Here is a 20,794-nt window from a genome sequence, read left to right as displayed (position 1 = left end):
AGACCTCAATCGGGCAGGCTTGATTCTTCTGGCGGTTCATTCATGCGTTTCTTGCTTTGACTTTTTGTATCTCCTTCATTGTAATGTGATCGTTTAACCCTTATGAAATTAAATATCAATCCAGGTTTAAATTTGGAAACCGCTTTGCTGACCAAGTCAGTCTCTGTCACTGGCTTTCAAAGTCAACGGCAACAACTCTTGATGCCTGAGCTTTTTGTGTTTTGTCCACTGGTTCTAAAGTTATTTGTAGATCTAACTGCAGCTTAAAGGAACAGTAACACCAAAACATTAGTCAAAGTCAAACATCAAAGTAATTCAACTATAATGTACTAATTGGTGCAAATGGTGTTTGCTTCGGAAACACAACTATAGTTTATTGAAACAAGCTGCTGTGAATGGCTGCCCCCATGGCTACACAACAGCTTGTTTATATAAACTATAGTAGTACTTATCTGTTCTCTACTGTGTATCCTGTGCTTGAATGGCCGCCCCCATGGCTACACAGCAGCTTGTTTATATAAACTATAGAAGTGCTTATCTGTTATCTACTATGTATCCTGTGCTTGAATGGCTGCCCCCATGGCTACACAGCAGCTTGTTTATATAAACTATAGTAGTACTTATGTGTTATCTACTGTGTATCCTGTGCTTGAATTTCTGCCCCCATGGCTACACAGCAGCTTGTTTATATAAACTATAGTAGTACTTATCTGTTATCTACTGTGTATCCTGTGCTTGAATGGCTGCCCCATGGCTACCCAGCAACTTGTTTATATAAACTATAGTAGTTCTTTTCTGTTATCTACTGTGTATCCTGTGCTTGAATGGCTGCCCCCACGGCTACACAGCAGCTTGTTTACATAAACTATAGTAGTTCCTTTCTGTTATCTACCGTGTATCCTGTGCTTGAATGGCTGCCCCCATGGCTACACAGCAGCTTGTTTATATAAACTATAGTAGTACTTATCTGTTATCTACTGTGTATACTGTGCTTGAATGGCTGCTCCCATGGCTACACAGCAGCTTGTTTATATAATCTATAGTAGTACTTATCTGTTATCTATTGTGTATACTGTGCTTGAATGGCTGCCCCCATGGCTACACAGCAGCAGAAGTACACTTCTGTTGTTGACATCCCCTTAAAGGCTTATGTTGCTCCTGTGTTGGGTATTTGTATCATCCAGTTGTATGCAGTCAGGAGCCAGAATTCTGTAACATGAAACATGGAAATTGCATAGTGTTCATAGCTCAAGAGCTTGTTCTCACCAGCAGGCGTATGTTGATTTATTAGTAGCAATAGAGATTCAGAGAAGGGAAACTTGCATGGAACTCTATTGTAACGTGTCCCTCGTTTGGATTGGAATAGTGGCCGGCTGTATGACATTATGGTATCTATGTATGATGGAGAGTAAATATTATAGCTGTAGTTTTTCATTGAATAGAAGATGGGATCCGTTATCCAGAAATCTGTTATCTAGTAAGTTCCCAATTACGGGAAGACAGTCTCCCAAAGACTCCATTTTAATTAGGGATGCACTGAATCCATTTTTTTACCAAATTGAATCCTAATTTGCATATGCAAATTAGGGGTGGGAAGGGGAGACCATTTTTTACTTCCTTGTCACACAATTAACTTCCCGCCCCTAATTTGCATATGCAAATTCGGATTTGGTTCGGCCAGGCAGAAGGATTCAGCCGAATCCTGCTGAAAAAGGCCGAATCCCGAACCGAATCCTGGATTCGGTGCATCCCTAATTTTAATCAAATAATTGAAAAAAAAAATGATTTTCCTTTTCTCTGTAATAATAAAACAGTACCTTTACCCAAGTTTTTATGCCAAGATATTAAGGGATACATTTACTGTTAATATGAATTAACATATTGTTTTAACATTGCCACCTGCTGGTCAGTTTCCCACCAGTCTGACCACCCATCTCCCACTGAGACACATTCAGTTACATTGAGAAGGAAAAACAGCAGCCTGCCAGAAAGCATTTCTCTCCTAGAGTGCAGGCACAAGTCACATGACCAGGGGCAGCTGGGAAATTGACAAAATGTCTAGCCCCATGTCAGATTTCAAAATTGAATATAAAAAAAATCTGTTTGCTCTTTTGAGAAACTGATTTCAGTGCAGAATTCTGCTGGAGCAGCACTATTAACTGATTCATTTTGAAAAAAATGTTTTTTCCCATGACAGTATCCCTTTAAGGAAGTTGTCAGGAGAGAGAAAGAGGCTGCTCTGATGTTCTGCTTAGGAAAAATGTGAGAAAGGTTTCTATTTTTATTTCTAATCAGAAGAACATCAGAGCAGCCTCTTTCTTTCTCCTGACCATTTCCTTGACTACTTGCTGGTCAGACTGGTGGGAAACTGACCAGCAGGTGGCGATGTTGAAACAAAATACATTCATATTAACAGTAAATATATCCCTTAATGTCTTGACATAAAAACAAATAAATAATGAATATATATTACAAAAATACTTTCAGTAGCCCCCTCATCCATTTTATATTCACTTATTTTAAAGGTTTTCTTATCCTTTAATATATATCTTAGTTAGGATGAAGTATAATGCACTGTTTTATTATTACAGAGAAATAGGAAATGATTTTTAAAAATTTGGATTATTTGATTATAATGAGTCTACGGGAGATGGCCTTTCTGTAATTCGGAGCTTTCTGGATAATGGGTTTTGGATATTGGATCCTGTACCTGTATAAGTGGTGCCCTTTTCAGCAAAAGATGTTTAAAGAGGACAGCCATGCAGCAAATGACGCCGGTTCTTTTTCCAGTGTAATAAAATTGTGTCCATAGCAGTGCTCCTAGTGAAAGAATAGGGTCCCATAGACGAGCACATATAGGGGGGTCGTAAATGTTAACATTTCATCTGATATACATTCAAATTGACCTAAGAGGAAGCAGGTACCTCCAGACTTCAGCTTCCATATTAGAAATGTTACTGAATGTTCTTTCCCATACCATGAAATTATGGGCTATTGTCCCGTTTTATTGTCCCGTTCTATTGTCCCGTTATGCGTCTGCTCCAGTTGCTATTTAACCTGGACCGAGGCTGTGTGTTTAAATACAAATAAGTGCTGAGATATGAGGGACAGGATAATTAATGGTTCTATAATTCAGGGTTACAGAGTACAGTTCAGCAATGTGCACAGTTCAATGGCCACTTAATTGAGGTGGATCCAATTGGCTGTGGCATCTGAGTTGGGACATTTGGGTCAAACTATAAAGTGTTGATCCGCAGTACTTCCACTTACAGTATAGTTTACTACTCTGTGCGTGACTTAAAGAGGAAGTAAACCCAAAAATGCTAATTCACTGCTAGTTCTGACTCGTGAAACAGCAGCAGAAGTCACATGCTTCTTCAAAGGTCTTCCACTACATGGTTCGAATAGACCGAGCCACCAGGGGAAAGAACACAAAGAGACAGGCATACTGTATATAGGGATTTAATAGCAATTATATTTAAAGGACCAGTAACATTAAAAAACTTTTTTTTAAAAAAAAGGTGTTAGTATCTATAAAAAAAAAACAAAACCCACCAAGACAGTTTATACTTTAAAATCACAAAGTCTTTATTGAGAAATAACTTACCAAAACTCCGCTTGCGCTCCTGTTCAGAAAGCGATCGGGCGATCCATCTTGCGGCGCTCTATTTCTCTTCCCTGCCTTCCTTACAGAAGATAGCCAGGGAGGAGAAATCAAGCGTCGCACGATTGATCGTAGCCGTGTCACCTTTTCTGAAGAGGAGCACAAGCGGCGGTTCGGTAAGTTATTTCTTTTTTAAAAAATTATTTTTATGTTACTGGTCTTTTAAGGTGACCATAGACAGCCAGATCTGCTTTTATGGCAAGTTGAATGAATGGACCTGGGCCCAATTTTGCCACACACATGAAGGGCCAAATTAAGCTTATCCAATGATCAGCCCTGCACTGGAGCCTGGTTGGAAGATGCCTGCATCAATGTATGTACAGGTATTGGACCTGTTATCCAGAATGTTTGGGACCTGGGATTTTCCGGATAATGGATCTTTACGTAATTCCTGACCCACCCAGTAATAGGGTGAGCGGTTATATGAATAATTTAATTTAAATTGCTTTTTCAAAAAGAAGGCAGGGAGTTTGAGCATATCCAATGTATTTGTTAGTAGTATATCTTCATACCTTAAGTCCACCGTAAAATCATGATTTGCAGCTTTCTGGGTAACTGGATTCTGGATAACAGATCCCATACCTGTATAACTTTATATGGAGAGACGCTGTTAAGGAGCCCCAGCGCCATACAATACATGAAAGTACAATACATAAAAGTACACATAGGGGAGGACAAGTCACACAATAAATACAATAAATATACACAGAGCTCAAGAGACACAGTGGGAAGGAGGTCTCTGGCCGGAGAGCTTACAGTCTATATGGGGGTTATTTACCTGATTTTTAAAATAAAAAAGTCTGTTCAAACTAGAATCCATGATTTGAAAATGTGGATGAACGGAGATCACACCATACAATCAGATATTTGGCAAAAATATGCGCTGGAGGTGCAAAAAACCAAGTCTATATTTGAAAAATTCTTTTGAGAGTGCATAACCTATTGTATAGTATATAGAATCCATGATTTGACCTTATTTATTATTAGAAAAGCATGATTTAATTAGATCGGGGAAAAACTCAATAAAATCTTTTTTTTTTCTGGCTTTTTCCCAAAAAGTTAGAATTTTCAGGCTAATTCCAGCGCAGCCCACAGCAACTTCCAAATAGGATAGGGACAGTTCTGAGATGGCGGATTTTTGGATTCAGATTTTTGCAGCCTCGTGGTATAATAAATTCAAGTTGTTTTTCCACTTAAAATTTGTGAATTTCTGAAGTTTTTAGCATTCAGACTTTAATAAATAATCCCCTATCTGTCGAGCAATATCTTTTAGGAGGGGGCCATACACGACGAGATAAGCTTGACAGTTGGTGTGAAAGGGGCCTGTTGTTGAAATGTAACCTTGTTGCTGAAAACACTTGGCAGCCATTGTTCTCTTGCCCAGCAGCTATCTGCAGTGGCCTGCTTTAGGTTCAGGGCACACGATCAGGTTCGGGGAGATTAGATGCCTGCCGACAAATCTCTTTGGGGCGACTAATCTCCCCGAACTGCCTCCCACCGGCTAGAATGTAAATCGCCTACCGAGTGGCACTCTGAGCACTTCGTTTTCCGAAGTTGCCCAAAGTTTCTTTGTGTGGTAACTTTAGCCAGCAGGAGGCAGTTTGGGGAGATTAGTGGACCCGAAGAAGAGCAGATTTGTCGCCGGGCGACTAATCTCTCAGAATCTGAGTGCTTCGCGCTATGTTCTTCTCCCACGCAAGAGCCGGAAGTCATCCCAGAGTTCAGTCCATCGGCGGGTTGTCTCCACATCATTACACCAGCGCAATAATTTACATACTATCGCGGCTACTAATCTGTGTGTGTGTGTGCTTGTAGGAGATTTCAGTACTTCTCAATGTACTTGTCGACAGAACTCGCTTTTAAAAATCGCGGGTGACTAATCTCCCTGTGTGCCCTACCCTGAACGCCACATTGCTGCACTCTTATCAGTCCAGATTGCTAATCTGTGAACGACTGGGGTAAAAAGACTAATCCAAGGACGCAGTTGATCAGCTAATTTCTAGCTCTGCAAAATGCTGCTCTTAGACTCCGGGCAAACAGGCAGATTCGGGGAGACTAGTTGCCCGGCGACAAATCTCCTCTTCTTCGGGGCGACTAATATCTCTTCCCACCGGCTAAAATGTAAATCCCCAGCGGGGCGATTTGTTTTCCGAAGATGCCTGACGAGGAAAATTAATCGTTCCGAGTGCCATCCCGCCGGTGATTTACATTTTAGCCGACGGAAGGCGGGGAGGCAGTTTGGGGAGATTAGTCGCCCAAAGAAGAGGAGATTTGTCGCCGGCTGACTAATCTCCCCGAATCTGACTGTGTGCCCTGACCGTTAAGGTCTTGACAGTGGGCATCCCATACATGTAGCTAAATCTTTTCTTATTGTATTTATTAGGCATGCAAATAATGGAATATGTCTGACAAATAGTGTATTCTGTATAGAGCACAGAATTTATGCTGCTGTACTTTCCCCTGCAGCACACGTCACTGGATGGATACCCAGAACCTCCTGTCCCGCCGACTAAATCCAGCAGCCGGCAGAGCCTTCCCCGATGTCGGAACTCTATTGCTTCCATGACGGACGAGCAGCCCCATATTGGAAATTACCGCCTGCTAAAGACCATAGGGAAAGGGAACTTTGCCAAGGTGAAACTGGCTAGGCACGTGCTTACTGGGAGAGAGGTAGGTGGCTCTATCATTTACAGGATATTTTCTGTAGGTAGGACTGTCTCAGTGGCAGAACTGACCCGTACTTGTTTCACTGTACAACTGTACTTGGCCGCTGTACAACTGTCAGTATAAATTCATCAGTTAAATGGCTAGAGCTGACCACATGGCACTACTAGTATGTTGTATCCAGCCTTGCTATGCGCCTGGATTGTATGTCAGAGCCAGGAAGGAGGCATTTTGGGTTGGTGGGGGGGGGGGGGGTGTCTAATGGACTAAACAGCTGCTCCCAACTTGAAACCATATCTGTTTGACATCCTTGACCCAGGCGAGACTTAATAGCCACTCATTGTAGCAAATTGAAGCTATAGGGAAATCTGCTAAAAGCTATTGCATTTAGTACGCTCAGCAGCACTACCCCATATTATACGAGTTGGACTTTTCTGTAACGTATACCAAATAAATCAATCATTTGTCACGGAACAATTGAATACAGGATTGTCTGTGTGTATTTAAGACAGGAAGGTATTAAATCAGGGCTAGTATTCATGCAGTAAAGTAATAAATCAGGACTAGTATTCATGCAGTAAAGTAATAAATCAGGACTAGTATTCATGCAGGACGGTATTAAATCAGGACTAGTATTCATGCAGGATGGAATTTAATCAGGACTAGTATTCATGCTGGACGGTATGAAATCAGGACTAGTATTCATGCAGGATGGAATTTAATCAGGACTAGTATTCATGCAGGACGGTATTAAATCAGGACGGTATTAAATCAGGACTAGTATTCATGCAGGAAGGTATGAAATCAGGACTAGTATTCATGCAGGATGGTATTAAATCAGGACTAGTATTCATGCTGGACGGTATGAAATCAGGACTAGTATTCATGCAGGATGGTATTAAATCAGGACTAGTATTCATGCTGGACGGTATGAAATCAGGACTAGTATTCATGCAGGATGGAATTTAATCAGGACTAGTATTCATGCAGGACGGTATTAAATCAGGACGGTATTAAATCAGGACTAGTATTCATGCAGGAAGGTATTAAATCAGGACTAGTATTCATGCAGGAAGGTATTAAATCAAATCAGGACTAGTAATCATGCAGGAAGGTATTAAATCAGGACTACTATTATTCATGCAGGAAGGTATTAAATCAGGACTAGTATTCATGCAGGAAGGTATTAAATCAGGACTAGTATTCATGCAGGAAGGTATTAAATCAGGACTAGTATTCATGCAGGAAAGTATTAAATCAGGACTAGTATTCATGCAGGACGGTATTAAATCAGGACGGTATTAAATCAGGACTAGTATTCATGCAGGAAGGTATTAAATCAGGACTAGTATTCATGCAGGAAGGTATTAAATCAGGACTAGTATTCATGCAGGAAGGTATTAAATCAGGACTAGTATTCATGCAGGAAAGTATTAAATCAGGACTAGTATTTATGCAGGAAGGTATTAAATCAGGACTAGTATTCATGCAGGAAAGTATTTAATCAGGACTAGTATTCATGCAGGAAGGTATTAAATCAGGACTAGTATTCATGCAGGACGGTATTAAATCAGGACGGTATTAAATCAGGACTAGTATTCATGCAGGAAGGTATTAAATCAGGACTAGTATTCATGCAGGAAGGTATTAAATCAGGACTAGTATTCATGCAGGAAGGTATTAAATCAGGACTAGTATTCATGCAGGAAGGTATTAAATCAGGACTAGTATTCATGCAGGAAAGTATTAAATCAGGACTAGTATTCATGCAGGACGGTATTAAATCAGGACGGTATTAAATCAGGACTAGTATTCATGCAGGAAGGTATTAAATCAGGACTAGTATTCATGCAGGAAGGTATTAAATGAGGACTAGTATTCATGCAGGAAAGTATTAAATCAGGACTAGTATTCATGCAGGAAGGTATTAAATCAGGACTAGTATTCATGCAGGACGGTATTAAATCAGGACGGTATTAAATCAGGACTAGTATTCATGCAGGAAGGTATTAAATCAGGACTAGTATTCATGCAGGAAGGTATTAAATCAGGACTAGTATTCATGCAGGAAGGTATTAAATCAGGACTAGTAATCATGCAGGAAAGTATGAACAGAGCAAAATTTTACACCAGGCTATAGACTGTTCTTAGGATATGTGACTAAAGAACTATATGTACTATAAAATACACATACAGGTATGGGATCATTATCCAGAAACCCTTTATGCAGAAAGCTCCGCATTACTGAAAGGCCTTTTCCCATTGATATTTCATATACTGCTACCCGCAGGGAAAAACTCCACGGGGGGAATTCACAAAGTGCTGATATTGAGACAAAATAAAAGTGGAGATAAAAGTGTCGGATTTCCCACCAAATTCACAAACCTCTATTTCCACTTGTGTGAATCTGTCTTTTAAACAGACACTTTTCAGATTTTTTTGCACAACATTTTTAAGTTTTTTTTCTGAATTTTTCTTTAGCTCTTACTACACCTGTCAGTCAACCATCAAATTGGAATTTTTGGGGGAGGGGGTTTATTTTACCTAGGAAAATTATACATCATTTTTTTTTTCAGGATAACCTGGGCTTTCTAAATCTGCCTACATGTGTGTGTAATAAAAATTCTGTAACAAGATATTAGGGTCTAAATACAAAAAATGCTATTTTGCATTATATAGGGATTTGTATCTGAAATATGTTTTATTATCTTAGGTCAAGTGTCTAATTGCTGCTTCAACTAAAAAAAAATGGCCGGGAGGCTTTACTGTTCCTTTAGAAAATAAGTTCACTCAGATTGCTAATATTGCCTCATTCATTAAGATAAAACTAGTTGAATAATACAAGAGTGAGTTAAACACTTTTTACATATCAAATTGTATTAAATACACTTTTTTTTGTTTAATCAGTGTTTTACTTGTTTTGTTAATGAGGCTTTTACACCTATAGGGTTAGACACAAACTTGTGCCCTGAATATAAAATGCTGATCCCTATTAATATGATAATAATTCCCCAATGGGGCACCTACAAGAGGTGTGAAATGAAGATTGGGTGAAGCAAAGCAGAGCAAGTTTTCTTAGAATTGATCTGACACATGGGGAAGACTAGGGTTGCCACCTATCCGGTTTTGATCTGGACAGACCGGTATTTTGTGGGGCTGCCCGGGTCTATACTTCCTGCCCGGTTTTCCAAATAAGGAAAGACACGGCGATCGGCCAATCGCTGATCGCTGCGTCATAGCCCCGCCCACTGACACCACGGGTCTGCCCACTGACGTCACGGACCACAGCCCCCCGCTGCGGTTAGTGAAGATTGGTATAAAGGCAATTTCAATGACACTAATCCTCTGTATCACTCGTCATTGGTAAATCCATTAACACACGTAACTTGCCGTTGAGTGTTGTCCATAGAGAGACAAATCATCACCTGCTTGACTTAAAGGGCATATTCACCATACCATGCATACGAAGTGAGTACCCCCATATCTCTTTGATGTCATAAGTATTTTACGGCCATTCATAATTTTCCTAGACTTTTCACCTCTGGTATGATTTATCTGCAAGTAAAAAAAATCACAAATGTGTAGTACAGGTGTAGGATCTGTTATGTGGAAACCCATTATCCAGAAAGCTCAGAAAGCCTTCTCTCATAGACTCCATTTTATCCAAATATTTAAAATGTTTTCTCTGTAATAATAAAGCAGTAACTTCTACTTATTCCAAACTAAAATGTAATTAATCCTTATTGGAAGCAAAACCAGCCTTTTGGGTTTATTTAATGTTTACATGATTTTCTAGTAGACTTAAAGTGATACTGACACTTAAAAACGACATGCACATTAAAAATTACCTATAGGTCATGTTAATAATTTTTTGCTGAGAGGTTTGTTTATCTTGGTTATTGATTTTATGGTATCTGTCCTCGAGAGATCGGCCCAGTATGGGATCAGTCTAGGCATGACCACCTTAACTGTATTAGTATGATGGCTGCAAAAAAACGACCTGTGCAGCCAGATACCTGACCGACCCGTTGATGGGGGGGGGGTCGGATCACTCAGGGGCCCTTGCATTTTAAAATCTTCCATTTACTTGATATTCTGAACAGCCAGTTTGGATTTTCTTGGTAAGTAATCCAGACCTCCCAACTGTCCTGTTTTTAGAGGGACAGTCCCTTTTGACAGCTCAACCCGCAGTCCCTCATTTGTACTGGAAAGTCCTGATTTTCTCTGCAATGAACAGCCAGAAAAAGAAGCAATGTTTCTAACTTAATTGGCTTTTGGCAGAAAGCCCAGAACAGCCACAGCTGCAGATCAGATACTTTTGTAACAATTTCAAGATAAGCAAATAATTAATTGTAACAATATAAGATATCCGGTCCCTTGGGAGAAGTTAGACTCACAGCTTAAAGGGCAATTCACCTTCATTAGCAGAACTATAATAACTGGAAAAAAAAACACAGAAATATGTTCAATCTTACAATGTGCCAAATTTTGTAAAATAAACATGGTAATTAGGGGGTGTGGCCACAAAAACGTGCGTGGTCAGAAAATCGCCACAATTCGTGCGGCAACTTATTTGTCCCTCTTTTTATTTCCAAAATGTTGGGAGGTATGCAGTTATCCATCAACCGTATAAACCATCTGTGTCCAAAAATGATCCAAACTGCTCACAGTTACAGGGGATGTTTTTTTTAAAAATAGGACTACCTAACCTAAGTTCCTCCAGTCAAGAGTTGGAGGGTCGCATGTTGGTCAGTCCTAATCTGAAATAAGCATTTCTACATAGTTTTACAGGTATGCAACCTTTTATCCAGAATGCTCGGGACCTGGGGTTTTCCGGATAACGGATCTTTCCGTAGTTTGGACTTTCATACCTTAAGTCTACTAGAAAATCATATAAACATTAAATTATAACTATAAGGATTAATTATATCGTAGTTTGGATCGATTACCAGGTACTGATTTAGTATTACAGAGAAAAAAGTTTTTAAAAATGTGGATTATTTCATTATAATATACTCTATGGGAGACAGCCATTCCATAATTCTGAGTTTTCTGGATAATGGGGTTCTGGATAAAGGATCCCATACCTGTGCCAAGTTCAATTTCACGTCTGTTGAAAGTTTCCTTGTTCTTTCTTTCTAGGTGGCAGTGAAAATCATTGATAAAACCCAGCTGAATCCCACCAGTTTACAAAAGGTAAGGTTGAATGAACTAAACTCTTATTTCTTTCTTTTTTTTTTTTTTTCCTTGCCTTACGTGAATCCTACGCTTGTTAGATAATATAATCTGTACCCTGTGCCGGCATATGGAGAATAAGGAACCTTGCTGGGTGTCACATGACACTTAACTGCAGAGCAGGACGGCCTATCATTTTCTGGCAGTTAGCAATGTTTATGCTGACAGCATAAATGCGTTTAAACAAGCTTGTCTCTCAGTCTGTGCTCGTTGCCATGGGGATAGCACAAAGATGTGTAATTTAAAAATCACAGGAATCATGCCACTTGATCCCAGGTTGCTGCTGACTTCACGCGTCATGTGACAGTTGAGGCTGACAGTTTGGTGCAACCACATAAGAGCACACATCAGAATGATTAGCTAGCGACACACTGAGTACTAGCTTTTGTATGCCCTGCCCTGATTTGTACAATCAGATCTTTGCATCTGTGGCCAGCTTTACTGTTATATCCCTCGCTGGAGTGACTTCACTCCAATCTCATCAATGTTGCACGACAGAGCAACTGTCATATGGGAATGAGATCGGCCATGCGGAGAGGAAGGGAGAAATCGGATGATCATTTTACCTTTAAGTCTCTTCTCACTGGCAGCACTTGTATTTTTGGGAGGTGAAAATATTTGATTTGGAATATTTATTCCTCTGTATTTGTTCTTGGAATACACTGCACTCAGATACTGTATATTATGTACCAAAGCTTTGAATAACCTGTAAAATAATATGTCATTAGATTTGGTTCTTTGTAATGTCCCACAACGTTTAGAGGGTTATTTATTAAAGTACGAATGCTAAAAACTAGAAAAATTTGAGTTTTTTTTTTTTTTTGGAGATTTATTATACCCCGAGGATGCAAAAAGTCAGAATCCAAAAATCCGGCATCTCAGACCTGCTGAGGTTGTTTATAAATCAATGGGAGAGGTCCCTATCCTATTAGGAATTTTCTGTGGTTTGCTCTGAAATTAGCCTGAAAATGCGACTATTTTAGGCAAAAATCCAAAACATTCAGTTTTTTTTGGGAAAGAAGCCCAGCAAAATTGAGCAATTCGGGAAAACTTTTTAAAAAGTTAAAAGTTTCTCCCGGATCCAATTAAATCAAGCTTTTTTTTTTGTAATACTAAATAAGGTCAAATCGTGGATTCTAGTTTGGTCAGACTTTTTTAAATTAAATAATCAGAAAAATTCAGATTTTGATAAATAACCCCCGACAAGAATAAAGTTACAGGAACTTCGTTTCAGATCCTGAGTAAAGTACTCTGGATATGGCATTGTATCTGTGTAGACTGTGTGCATTTTCCAGGGGGGGGGGTCCCCCTCATGACCCAAGGTTAGGTGTAAAAATAATCTCCTTTTTATTAATATTGTCTCTTGCAATAGGCAAATTCATGCTACATAAAGAGATAATGGTGACATTTGTATCACTTAACTGCAGAGCTTAGTGATTTCTATTATCTTTATATTACACAAAAGCGATGAATATCCTGTAAATTATATTCTTATAAATGATTCTTAGTGATGTCATTTTGTCACACCACTCACTAAAACTTGTGTATTATAATAAAGTACCCCTTGTTGGGAAATATGAGGATAACCTCGGAGTTCCATGACCTGTATAAAAGCACTCGGCCTTAAGCCTCTTGCGTTATATGGTTTTGGAACTCCTTGGTAACTTAGAATATCCTAATATTTTACAATAGGGGTACTTTATTTACTATATAATTTACAGTAGGGGGTAATTTATCCCTTATAATACATGAGTGATACTCAGAGTTTCCTGTATAACTCAGCCTGCAGCCTTGTGCCTTTATATGGTCACATAACCCCTCAGTGACTTCTAATATCCTTATCATTTACAGTAGGGGGTACATTATCCCTTATAATACATGAGTGATACTCAGAGTTCCCTGTATAACTCAGCCTGCAGCCTTGTGACTTTATATGGTCACAGAACAACCCCTCAGTGACTTCTTATATCCTTATTATTTACAGTAGGGGGTACATTATCCCTTATAATACATGAGTGATACTCAGAGTTCCCTGTATAACTCAGCCTGCAGCCTTGTGCCTTTATATGGTCACAGAACCCCTCAGTGACTTCTAATATCCTTATCATTTATAGTAGGGGGTACATTATCCCTTATAATACATGCGTGAAACGCTGAGTTCCCTGTTTAACTCTTTATGCATTAATTCTTTATTTCAGAGAAGGCAGCAACCCTAATTGTTTATTTTTGAAGGGGCAAAGGGTTTAACAAAATGTCTTACTACAACAAAACCCAGATCTTATGTTTTCCTGGAATTGGTGCCATTTAGCGGAGGTCCCATTTAGACAAGCCATGTCTTTTCTTGGACCACTGGGAAACCTAAAATTGGGGTTCTACTGTATATGGTAAACGACATAAGAATATGATAAAGCCAGTTTATAGTGTATATGATCCAGCATGTGACAGTAAGTAAAACGACAGCCTGACGTTCAGCTTTGGCAGTAAAATATCCTCCTCGTTGCATTTTGATCACGAGTGCATATTTTCCGGATGGGGCTGCAAAATGCATATCCATGTGCTGCATTAATATATATATATAAAAAAAGGAAACCTGCCAATAAAATGAAAGAAATGTTCTGGGTGCTGCTAAATTATTCAGCAATGCTCGATCCCATTAGTGAAGGATTGGTATTGAGCACGTTGTAAAAAGGTTCTTAACATTCATTCAGGGACTGGTGTGTCTGCAGCAGCAGCTTTTGTTGTTAAAGGAGAACTAAACCCCCTTTAGGCAAAAGTCCCACTGCCCCCCCTCCCTGCCTCCCCCCTGCACGGTGTTACCCCTGAATTGTGTCCCCTCTTGAAACACTGACTGTACATGCAGAGTCAGCGCAGCAGAGCTCACGGGCGCCATCTTCCGGCACCCATTTACTGCAAAATAAGGTATTGGCTCTCTTTGCTTGAAGGATTTTCAAACCTGCCTGATTGATATCTGTCTGATTTTTGGCCAAATTTTTTTTACCGACTCTGTCTGGTTGGGGCTTTACCAGCAGTTAAAATCTGCGGGGGTATGGCCACCTTTACATCCAGTGATGTGTGAACTGGTCCGAAACCCATGGGTCGGGTGGATTTGGGCTGAGTTCGAAAGTAATAAAAAATCGAATGTTATCTTAACTTGAACGTCTAAAATTCAAACTAATGTTACTGACCCGAAAACTCAAATCAAATTCGAATGAAACTCAATTCCGAGTTTTTCTACGAAAAAAACTTTAATATCCGGAAGGCTATTAACATCTTCAAATGGGTCAACAACTGACCTCAGGTTTTAGGTGGCGAATATTCAAATTAGAACGGTTTCCATGGTCACGTTGTGATAATTTTCACATTCAAATTTACATTCGAGTTGCTGCGTTTAAATTCGAATTTGTGAATTTTGACACAAAAATTCGAATTTACCATTCGAAACTAGACTTGAAGTTGAGGATGAAAAATAACCTTGTGTTACAACTACTTTCAGCCTTAATATAAATATATTATTCTTAATGGGATTCTGTCCTGATTTTTATTATGTAGTTTTTATTTCTAAATTACACTGCAAATATTTCACTCTATAAAATTTTATTCCTGAACCAGTAAGTGTATTTTATTTTTTAGTTTTAATATTGGTTGTGTAGGCAACCGTCTCAGGTCATTTTGCCTGGTCATGTTGCTTTCAGTAAGAGCCAGCACTTTAGGATGGAACTGCTTTCTGGCAGGCTGTTGTTTCTCCTACTCAATGTAACTGAATGTGTCTCAGTGGCACCTGAATTTTACTATTGAGTGTTGTTCTTAGATCTACCAGGCAGCTGTTATCTTGTGATAGGGAGCTGTTATCTGGTTACCTTCCCATTGTTCTGTTGTTAGGCTGCTGGGGGGAAAGGGAGGGGTGATATCACTCCAAACTTGCAGTAAAGAGTGACTGAGGTTTATCAGAGCACAAGTCACATGATTGGGGGCAGATGGGAAACTGACAATATGTCTAGCCCCATGTCAGATTTCAAAATTAAATGTAAAAAAATCTGTTTGCTCTTTTGAGAAAAGGATTTCAGTGCAGAATTCTGCTGGAGCAGCACTATTAACTGATTCATTTTGAAAAAAGCATGTTTCCCATGACAGTATCCCTTTAATAAATCTGCCCCTTCTATATTTACCTGGAATTGGCTGACTTGGTTTTAACAAGGGGTTACTGTCCAACTAGCCCAAAATGGCCTTCCATAGGTCACGTACAGTCAGGGTTGCTGCAGCTCCGGAGTATATTTACTAGCACACACACCGTGGTGATTTCTGAGCATTTTCGCCTCTTACATAAATACATTTCAGTGTTCAGTATGATCTCTCTTGTAATCTTGAGCTGAGGTTGCCATGGTAACTGTGTGACTGCCCCAGCCTTGTACAACACATTCACTTTTACCTGCCCGTCAATTAGATTGCAAGTGTCACACCTCTTTTTCCAGGTGCCGGAGGAGTCTACAAAATATCTATTGAATGTCTATTTGCAGCCTAAATTAAAGCGATACAGACACCAGAAATGAAACCCATTTTTTTTACAAATATCACAGCATTGTCTTTCCATTTTGTTTTGTGAATTTGTGCTTAAAGTATTTGCCCAATACCTTTACATTACTCATCTGATTCTTGTGTCCCCTATGAGGGGACAGCCATATTTGTGCAGCAGGAGTCCTTAACTCTTAACAGGCTGTGAAGGGACAGTCAGGTTTAGGAACTTCCAACTAACTAAAGCAGCCAAGTTCAACTTCTAATGTGCGTTAATATTTTGAAGAGCAGTTATTCGTGTCGGTATCACTTTAAAGGGTAAGTAAACCTTAAAAATAAATGTAAAATTGACGAGGGGGCTATTCTAAGCACTTTTGCAATGTACATTCATTATTTTATTTTTTTTAATTCCAAGATATTAAGGGATACATGTACTGTTAACTTGAATGAATTTTTGCGCCACCTGCTGGTCATTTTCTGACCAGTCTGACCATCAAGTAGTCAAGGAAATTGTCAGGAGAAAGAGGCTGCTCTGATGTTCTTCTGCTTAGGAAAAAAAAAATAGAAACCTTTCCTAAGCAGAAGAACATCAGAGCAGCCTCTTTCTTTCTCATGGCTACATCCTTGACTACTTGGTGGTCAGACTGGTGGGAAAATGACCAGCAGGTGGCGCTGTTGTAACAGAATTCATTAATATTAACAGCACATTGTGTATCCTTTAATATCTTGGAAGTAAAAAAAAAATAATAATAATGACTGTACACTGCAGAAGTGCTTAGAATAGGACCCTTGTCAATTTTACTTTCACTTAAAGGGATACTGTCATGGGAAAAAAAATTTTTTTCAAAATGAATCAGTTAATAGTGCTGCTCCAGCAGAATTCTGCATTGAAATCCATTTCTCAAAAGAGCAAACAGATTTTTTTATATTCAATTTTGAAATCTGACATGGGGCTAGACATTTTGTCCATTTCCCAGCTGCCCCATGTCATGTGACTTGTGCCTGCACTTCAGGAGAGAAATGCTTTCTGGCAGGCTGCTGTTTTTCCTTCTCAATGCAACTGAATGTGTCCCAGTGGGACATGGGTTTTTACTATTGAGTGTTGTTCTTAGATCTACCAGGCAGCTGTTATCTTGTGTTAGTGAGCTGTTATCTGGTTACCTTCCCATTGTTCTTTTGTTTGGCTGCTGGGGGGGAAAAGGGAGGGGGTGATATCACTCCAACTTGCAGTACAGCAGTAAAGAGTGATTGAAGTTTATCAGAGCACAAGTCACATGACCAGGGGCAGCTGGGAAATTGACAATACGTCTAGCCCCATGTCAGATTTCAAAATTGAATATAAAAAAATCTGTTTGCTCTTTTGAGAAATGGATTTCAGTGCAGAATTCTGCTGGAGCAGCACTATTAACTGATTCATTTTGGAAAAAAATTTTTTTTCCCATGACAGTATCCCTTTAAGGTTTACTTATCCTTTAAGAGACAGACACTGCTTTCACTAGCAACTACATTTACAAATAAATTCAAAACCACTGAAAATTTATGTTGTTTTAACCTTCTGGGTTTCGATGCCGAGTCCTTTCCTCTAATTGCCATTAAAGGGTTTCTTAATCTGATGTATGTGAGTGTTTCTCTGAGCACTTTGTGCTATTTAAATAATTTTTTTTTTTAGTTTTCTGAGATTTTAGCACGTTTAGACTCCTAATAACAAGTTCTCAGCACAGCTTTATTCAGTGCCAGGCTGCACATCCCCACACCCCTCGTGTCATCTGAAACTCAGTCTTTAAGCCCCCCCTGCTGCTTGTTTTCCCTGCCACTCGTTGCTTGCTCCTATACCTGCTGCTGTATCCATGCCCCCCCTAACTATCTGCCCCTCCCCAGTTGTTCCTGAGACAGGCTGCTCATTTCTCGACCTCAACTTTCAGCCCTGGCACCAGCAACCATAGGGCTCACTGACTATGTAGGTGGTGCAGTCACTTATGTCCTGACTGATATTTTATTTTTTGGGTTTATGCTGTTTCGAGTGGTGACAGGTTTTCAAGGTAATTTTAACAATTTCTATATGATAGTGGCAGTAGAAATACAGATATGGTACCAGGGTTCTACTGGAGGGTTCTGGGCCCACCGGGGCTGCGCCACAACAGGCCTCTGCACCCCCCAATGGTACCCCTCCCAGCCGCAAATCCCCCCCTTCCATTTCGCCAGCGCGTACCTGCCATACTCGCAATTCTTTATGCGATCGGGCAGGGGGCATCAGGAGCACCGGCCGTTTAGAGAGGATCTGGACCGGTGGGGCCCACCGAGTTTTTTCCCCGGTGTCCCACTGGCCCAGTCCGTTGCTATATGTAGGGTTGCCATCCGGCCGGTATTCTACCGGCCTAGCCGGTAAAACACCTGCAACGGCCGGGGCCGGTATTACAATACATTGCCCCGCTCCCAATTCGCTCAGTACTTAACTTCTTTTTCCTTAGGTTTCTGTCCATCGCGCGTGTTGCTCTGCCCCCTTTTGCAGCACTGTGTGTGTGTGACTCCTCCCCCTTTTACATCACGGACCGCCCCTTTTTTGTTCTTGTGATTGGCTATTGGTAGCCCATATGTGGACTAGCAGCCTACAGGAGACTCTGTTTGGCAGTACATGTGGTTTTTATACAACCAAATCTTGCCTCCAAGCCTGGAATTCAAAAATAAGCACCTGCTTTGAGGCCACTGAGAGCAAAATCCAAGGGGTTGGAGAGTAACATGTTGCTCGAGAGCTACTGGTCGGGTAGTGGGTCCAAGGGAGTAACAATTGTGGGTTGCGGGAGGGTTGCGGATTGCTGGCTGCGGGTTCTGGTCGGGTACGGGTTCCAAAAAATGGACCCCTGTCTGTGAGTGGACTAGTGTGCCTTGTATGCACAATAAGATCACATCAGTATATGTAATAGCTTTGAATCAGGGCCAAAATGACCTTCCGGAAGACCAGGATATTGACCAGTGGGTTCAGGACCTAGCAAATGCCACTAAGACATTTAATTACTTTTTTCCACCATAAAGCCATGTCACACCACTGGGTGCATCGGGTAGGTTGCTTTCTATGTTATAATATCAGGGGTGGTGGTGAGCAGTGCTGTATTTAGCGGCAGTCCTGCCCTGGGCATCAGACCTCTAGCTGACCTGCCAATTAGTGATTAGTTCTTAAGTAGTACAGTACCCCACCCTCATCCCTGCTGCCGGATGTACCAACAAGCAGGCCCGGATTGGCAATCTGTGGGTTCTGGCAAATGCCAGAGGGGCTGCTGTATTGTTCCATAGAAAGTTACCATATAGTGGGCTGGAAGGGGGCTGTTTGGGCCTCTGTGTACTTGGAATGGCAGGGCCTATTTTGACTCCCAGGCCTGCCAACAAGTATCTGATGAAGGGCCCTCGGTGATGGGTCCACAGGGCACTTTTGTCCATGGCTGTTTTCCAGCAGATTGTAGTGGCAGATAAAGTCTCCCATTCTGCAGATTTCCTCCCGACCCAGTATAGTATGATTCCCAAAATGAACAGCTGCCAATAGCATGATCCGTGGGCTCCGGAGAGGGCCACACAATACAGCGCAACTATTTCTAAAATTGGATTTTCTGTAGGTGTGTTGCTGTTTTTTATGAGAACAATGTAAATGTTCGGCACCTTCTGTGCACTCAAGGAGACTCCAAACCGATCGCTCTCCCGGCTGTTGATTCATGCGTCTAATTTTAGTCCATAGAGCACTCTCTCTCCATTCATTCTGAGCAGTCAAATCCATTGTCGTCTGACCTCTCTATCCCCCCAAATAAGCTTTTTGCTAAAAAAAAAACCTGGTAACTCGTTGGCTCTACTAATATTTGGTTAAGTGCAGCTGCAGAAAGCAAGGAATGTATATCTTTATTATTACCGGGGCCTGGGGGCCGGCATTTGAACGTCTCATTCTGTCAGGGTTAAAGAGTTGGTAATTAGACAGCAGGGCCGCTGTGCCTAATAACAAACAAGGAGATGTCACCGCAAGCTGTAACCTTCCATCAGAGATTCTTTAACATTCATCGGCAATTAATGAGCACATCACGCAACGATGATTCAGACATGCCCGGTTATAAATGGCAATTTTTGCATCTATAAAAATAACATGCCAGAGAGGAAAAATGCTTTTCTTACAGGGATCTCAACCCTGCACTGGGGGTTCTGGATCCTGAAACAATGTAGCGGAACCAGACCTGGAGGAGAACTCTCTCTAGCTACATTGTTTCAAGGGAACAGAAAAAGATAAATCAAATATTGCTTTCTGTAGAAATTCACTTCCATATCGCTTCTAGGGGAATCTTTGCTGCAATGTCTGGAAATATCCTACCCGACCAATCAATAAGTCATTAATAAACTGTTGCGCGGGCAGTTTCTCGAAACAGGATGACTTTGGTTTAGCTGACCTGACCGGCTTTTAACTGACTCGTCATTGCCAAGCCCATCGTCTCTCTTGTGTCCGTTTATCTCACTACGAGGGCAATAAGTGGAACTGATCTTTGATGTTCCGTGGGGGAAATTGTCAGACGATCAATTTGTAATCTCATAATGGACAGTTTTCCGACTTTACTATCCCTGGAGGATGATATCTCTAAGAAGAAAGTGTTCTGGACATAACAGAAAATAGAAAGCGAGGTTGAGAAAAGACACACGTCCATCAAGTTCAACCTTTACAGCGGAATTGCTGGCAAGAAATTTTCTTTCCCTGGC

At 40.5% G+C, this 20,794-nt stretch overlaps 1 protein-coding gene across 3 annotated transcripts in view; it reads left to right on the top strand.

Annotated features, from left to right (window-relative positions):
* mark1.S (MAP/microtubule affinity-regulating kinase 1 S homeolog) overlaps window positions 1-20,794 on the top strand; it is a 100,707-nt gene that overhangs the window by 37,452 nt on the left and 42,461 nt on the right. For all 3 annotated transcript variants that reach the window (XM_041564248.1, XM_041564249.1, XM_018264367.2), the window contains exons 2-3: window positions 6,131-6,334; window positions 11,471-11,524. In XM_041564248.1, coding sequence (XP_041420182.1) covers window positions 6,131-6,334; window positions 11,471-11,524 — 258 coding nt within the window. The remainder of the gene's footprint in view (window positions 1-6,130; window positions 6,335-11,470; window positions 11,525-20,794) is intronic.

Source organism: Xenopus laevis, chromosome 5S (genome assembly GCF_017654675.1).
Source record: "Xenopus laevis strain J_2021 chromosome 5S, Xenopus_laevis_v10.1, whole genome shotgun sequence".
Lineage (NCBI taxonomy): Eukaryota > Metazoa > Chordata > Amphibia > Anura > Pipidae > Xenopus > Xenopus laevis.
Note: the sequence above shows the minus strand (reverse complement) of the source record. Positions and strands in the feature narration are given on the sequence as shown.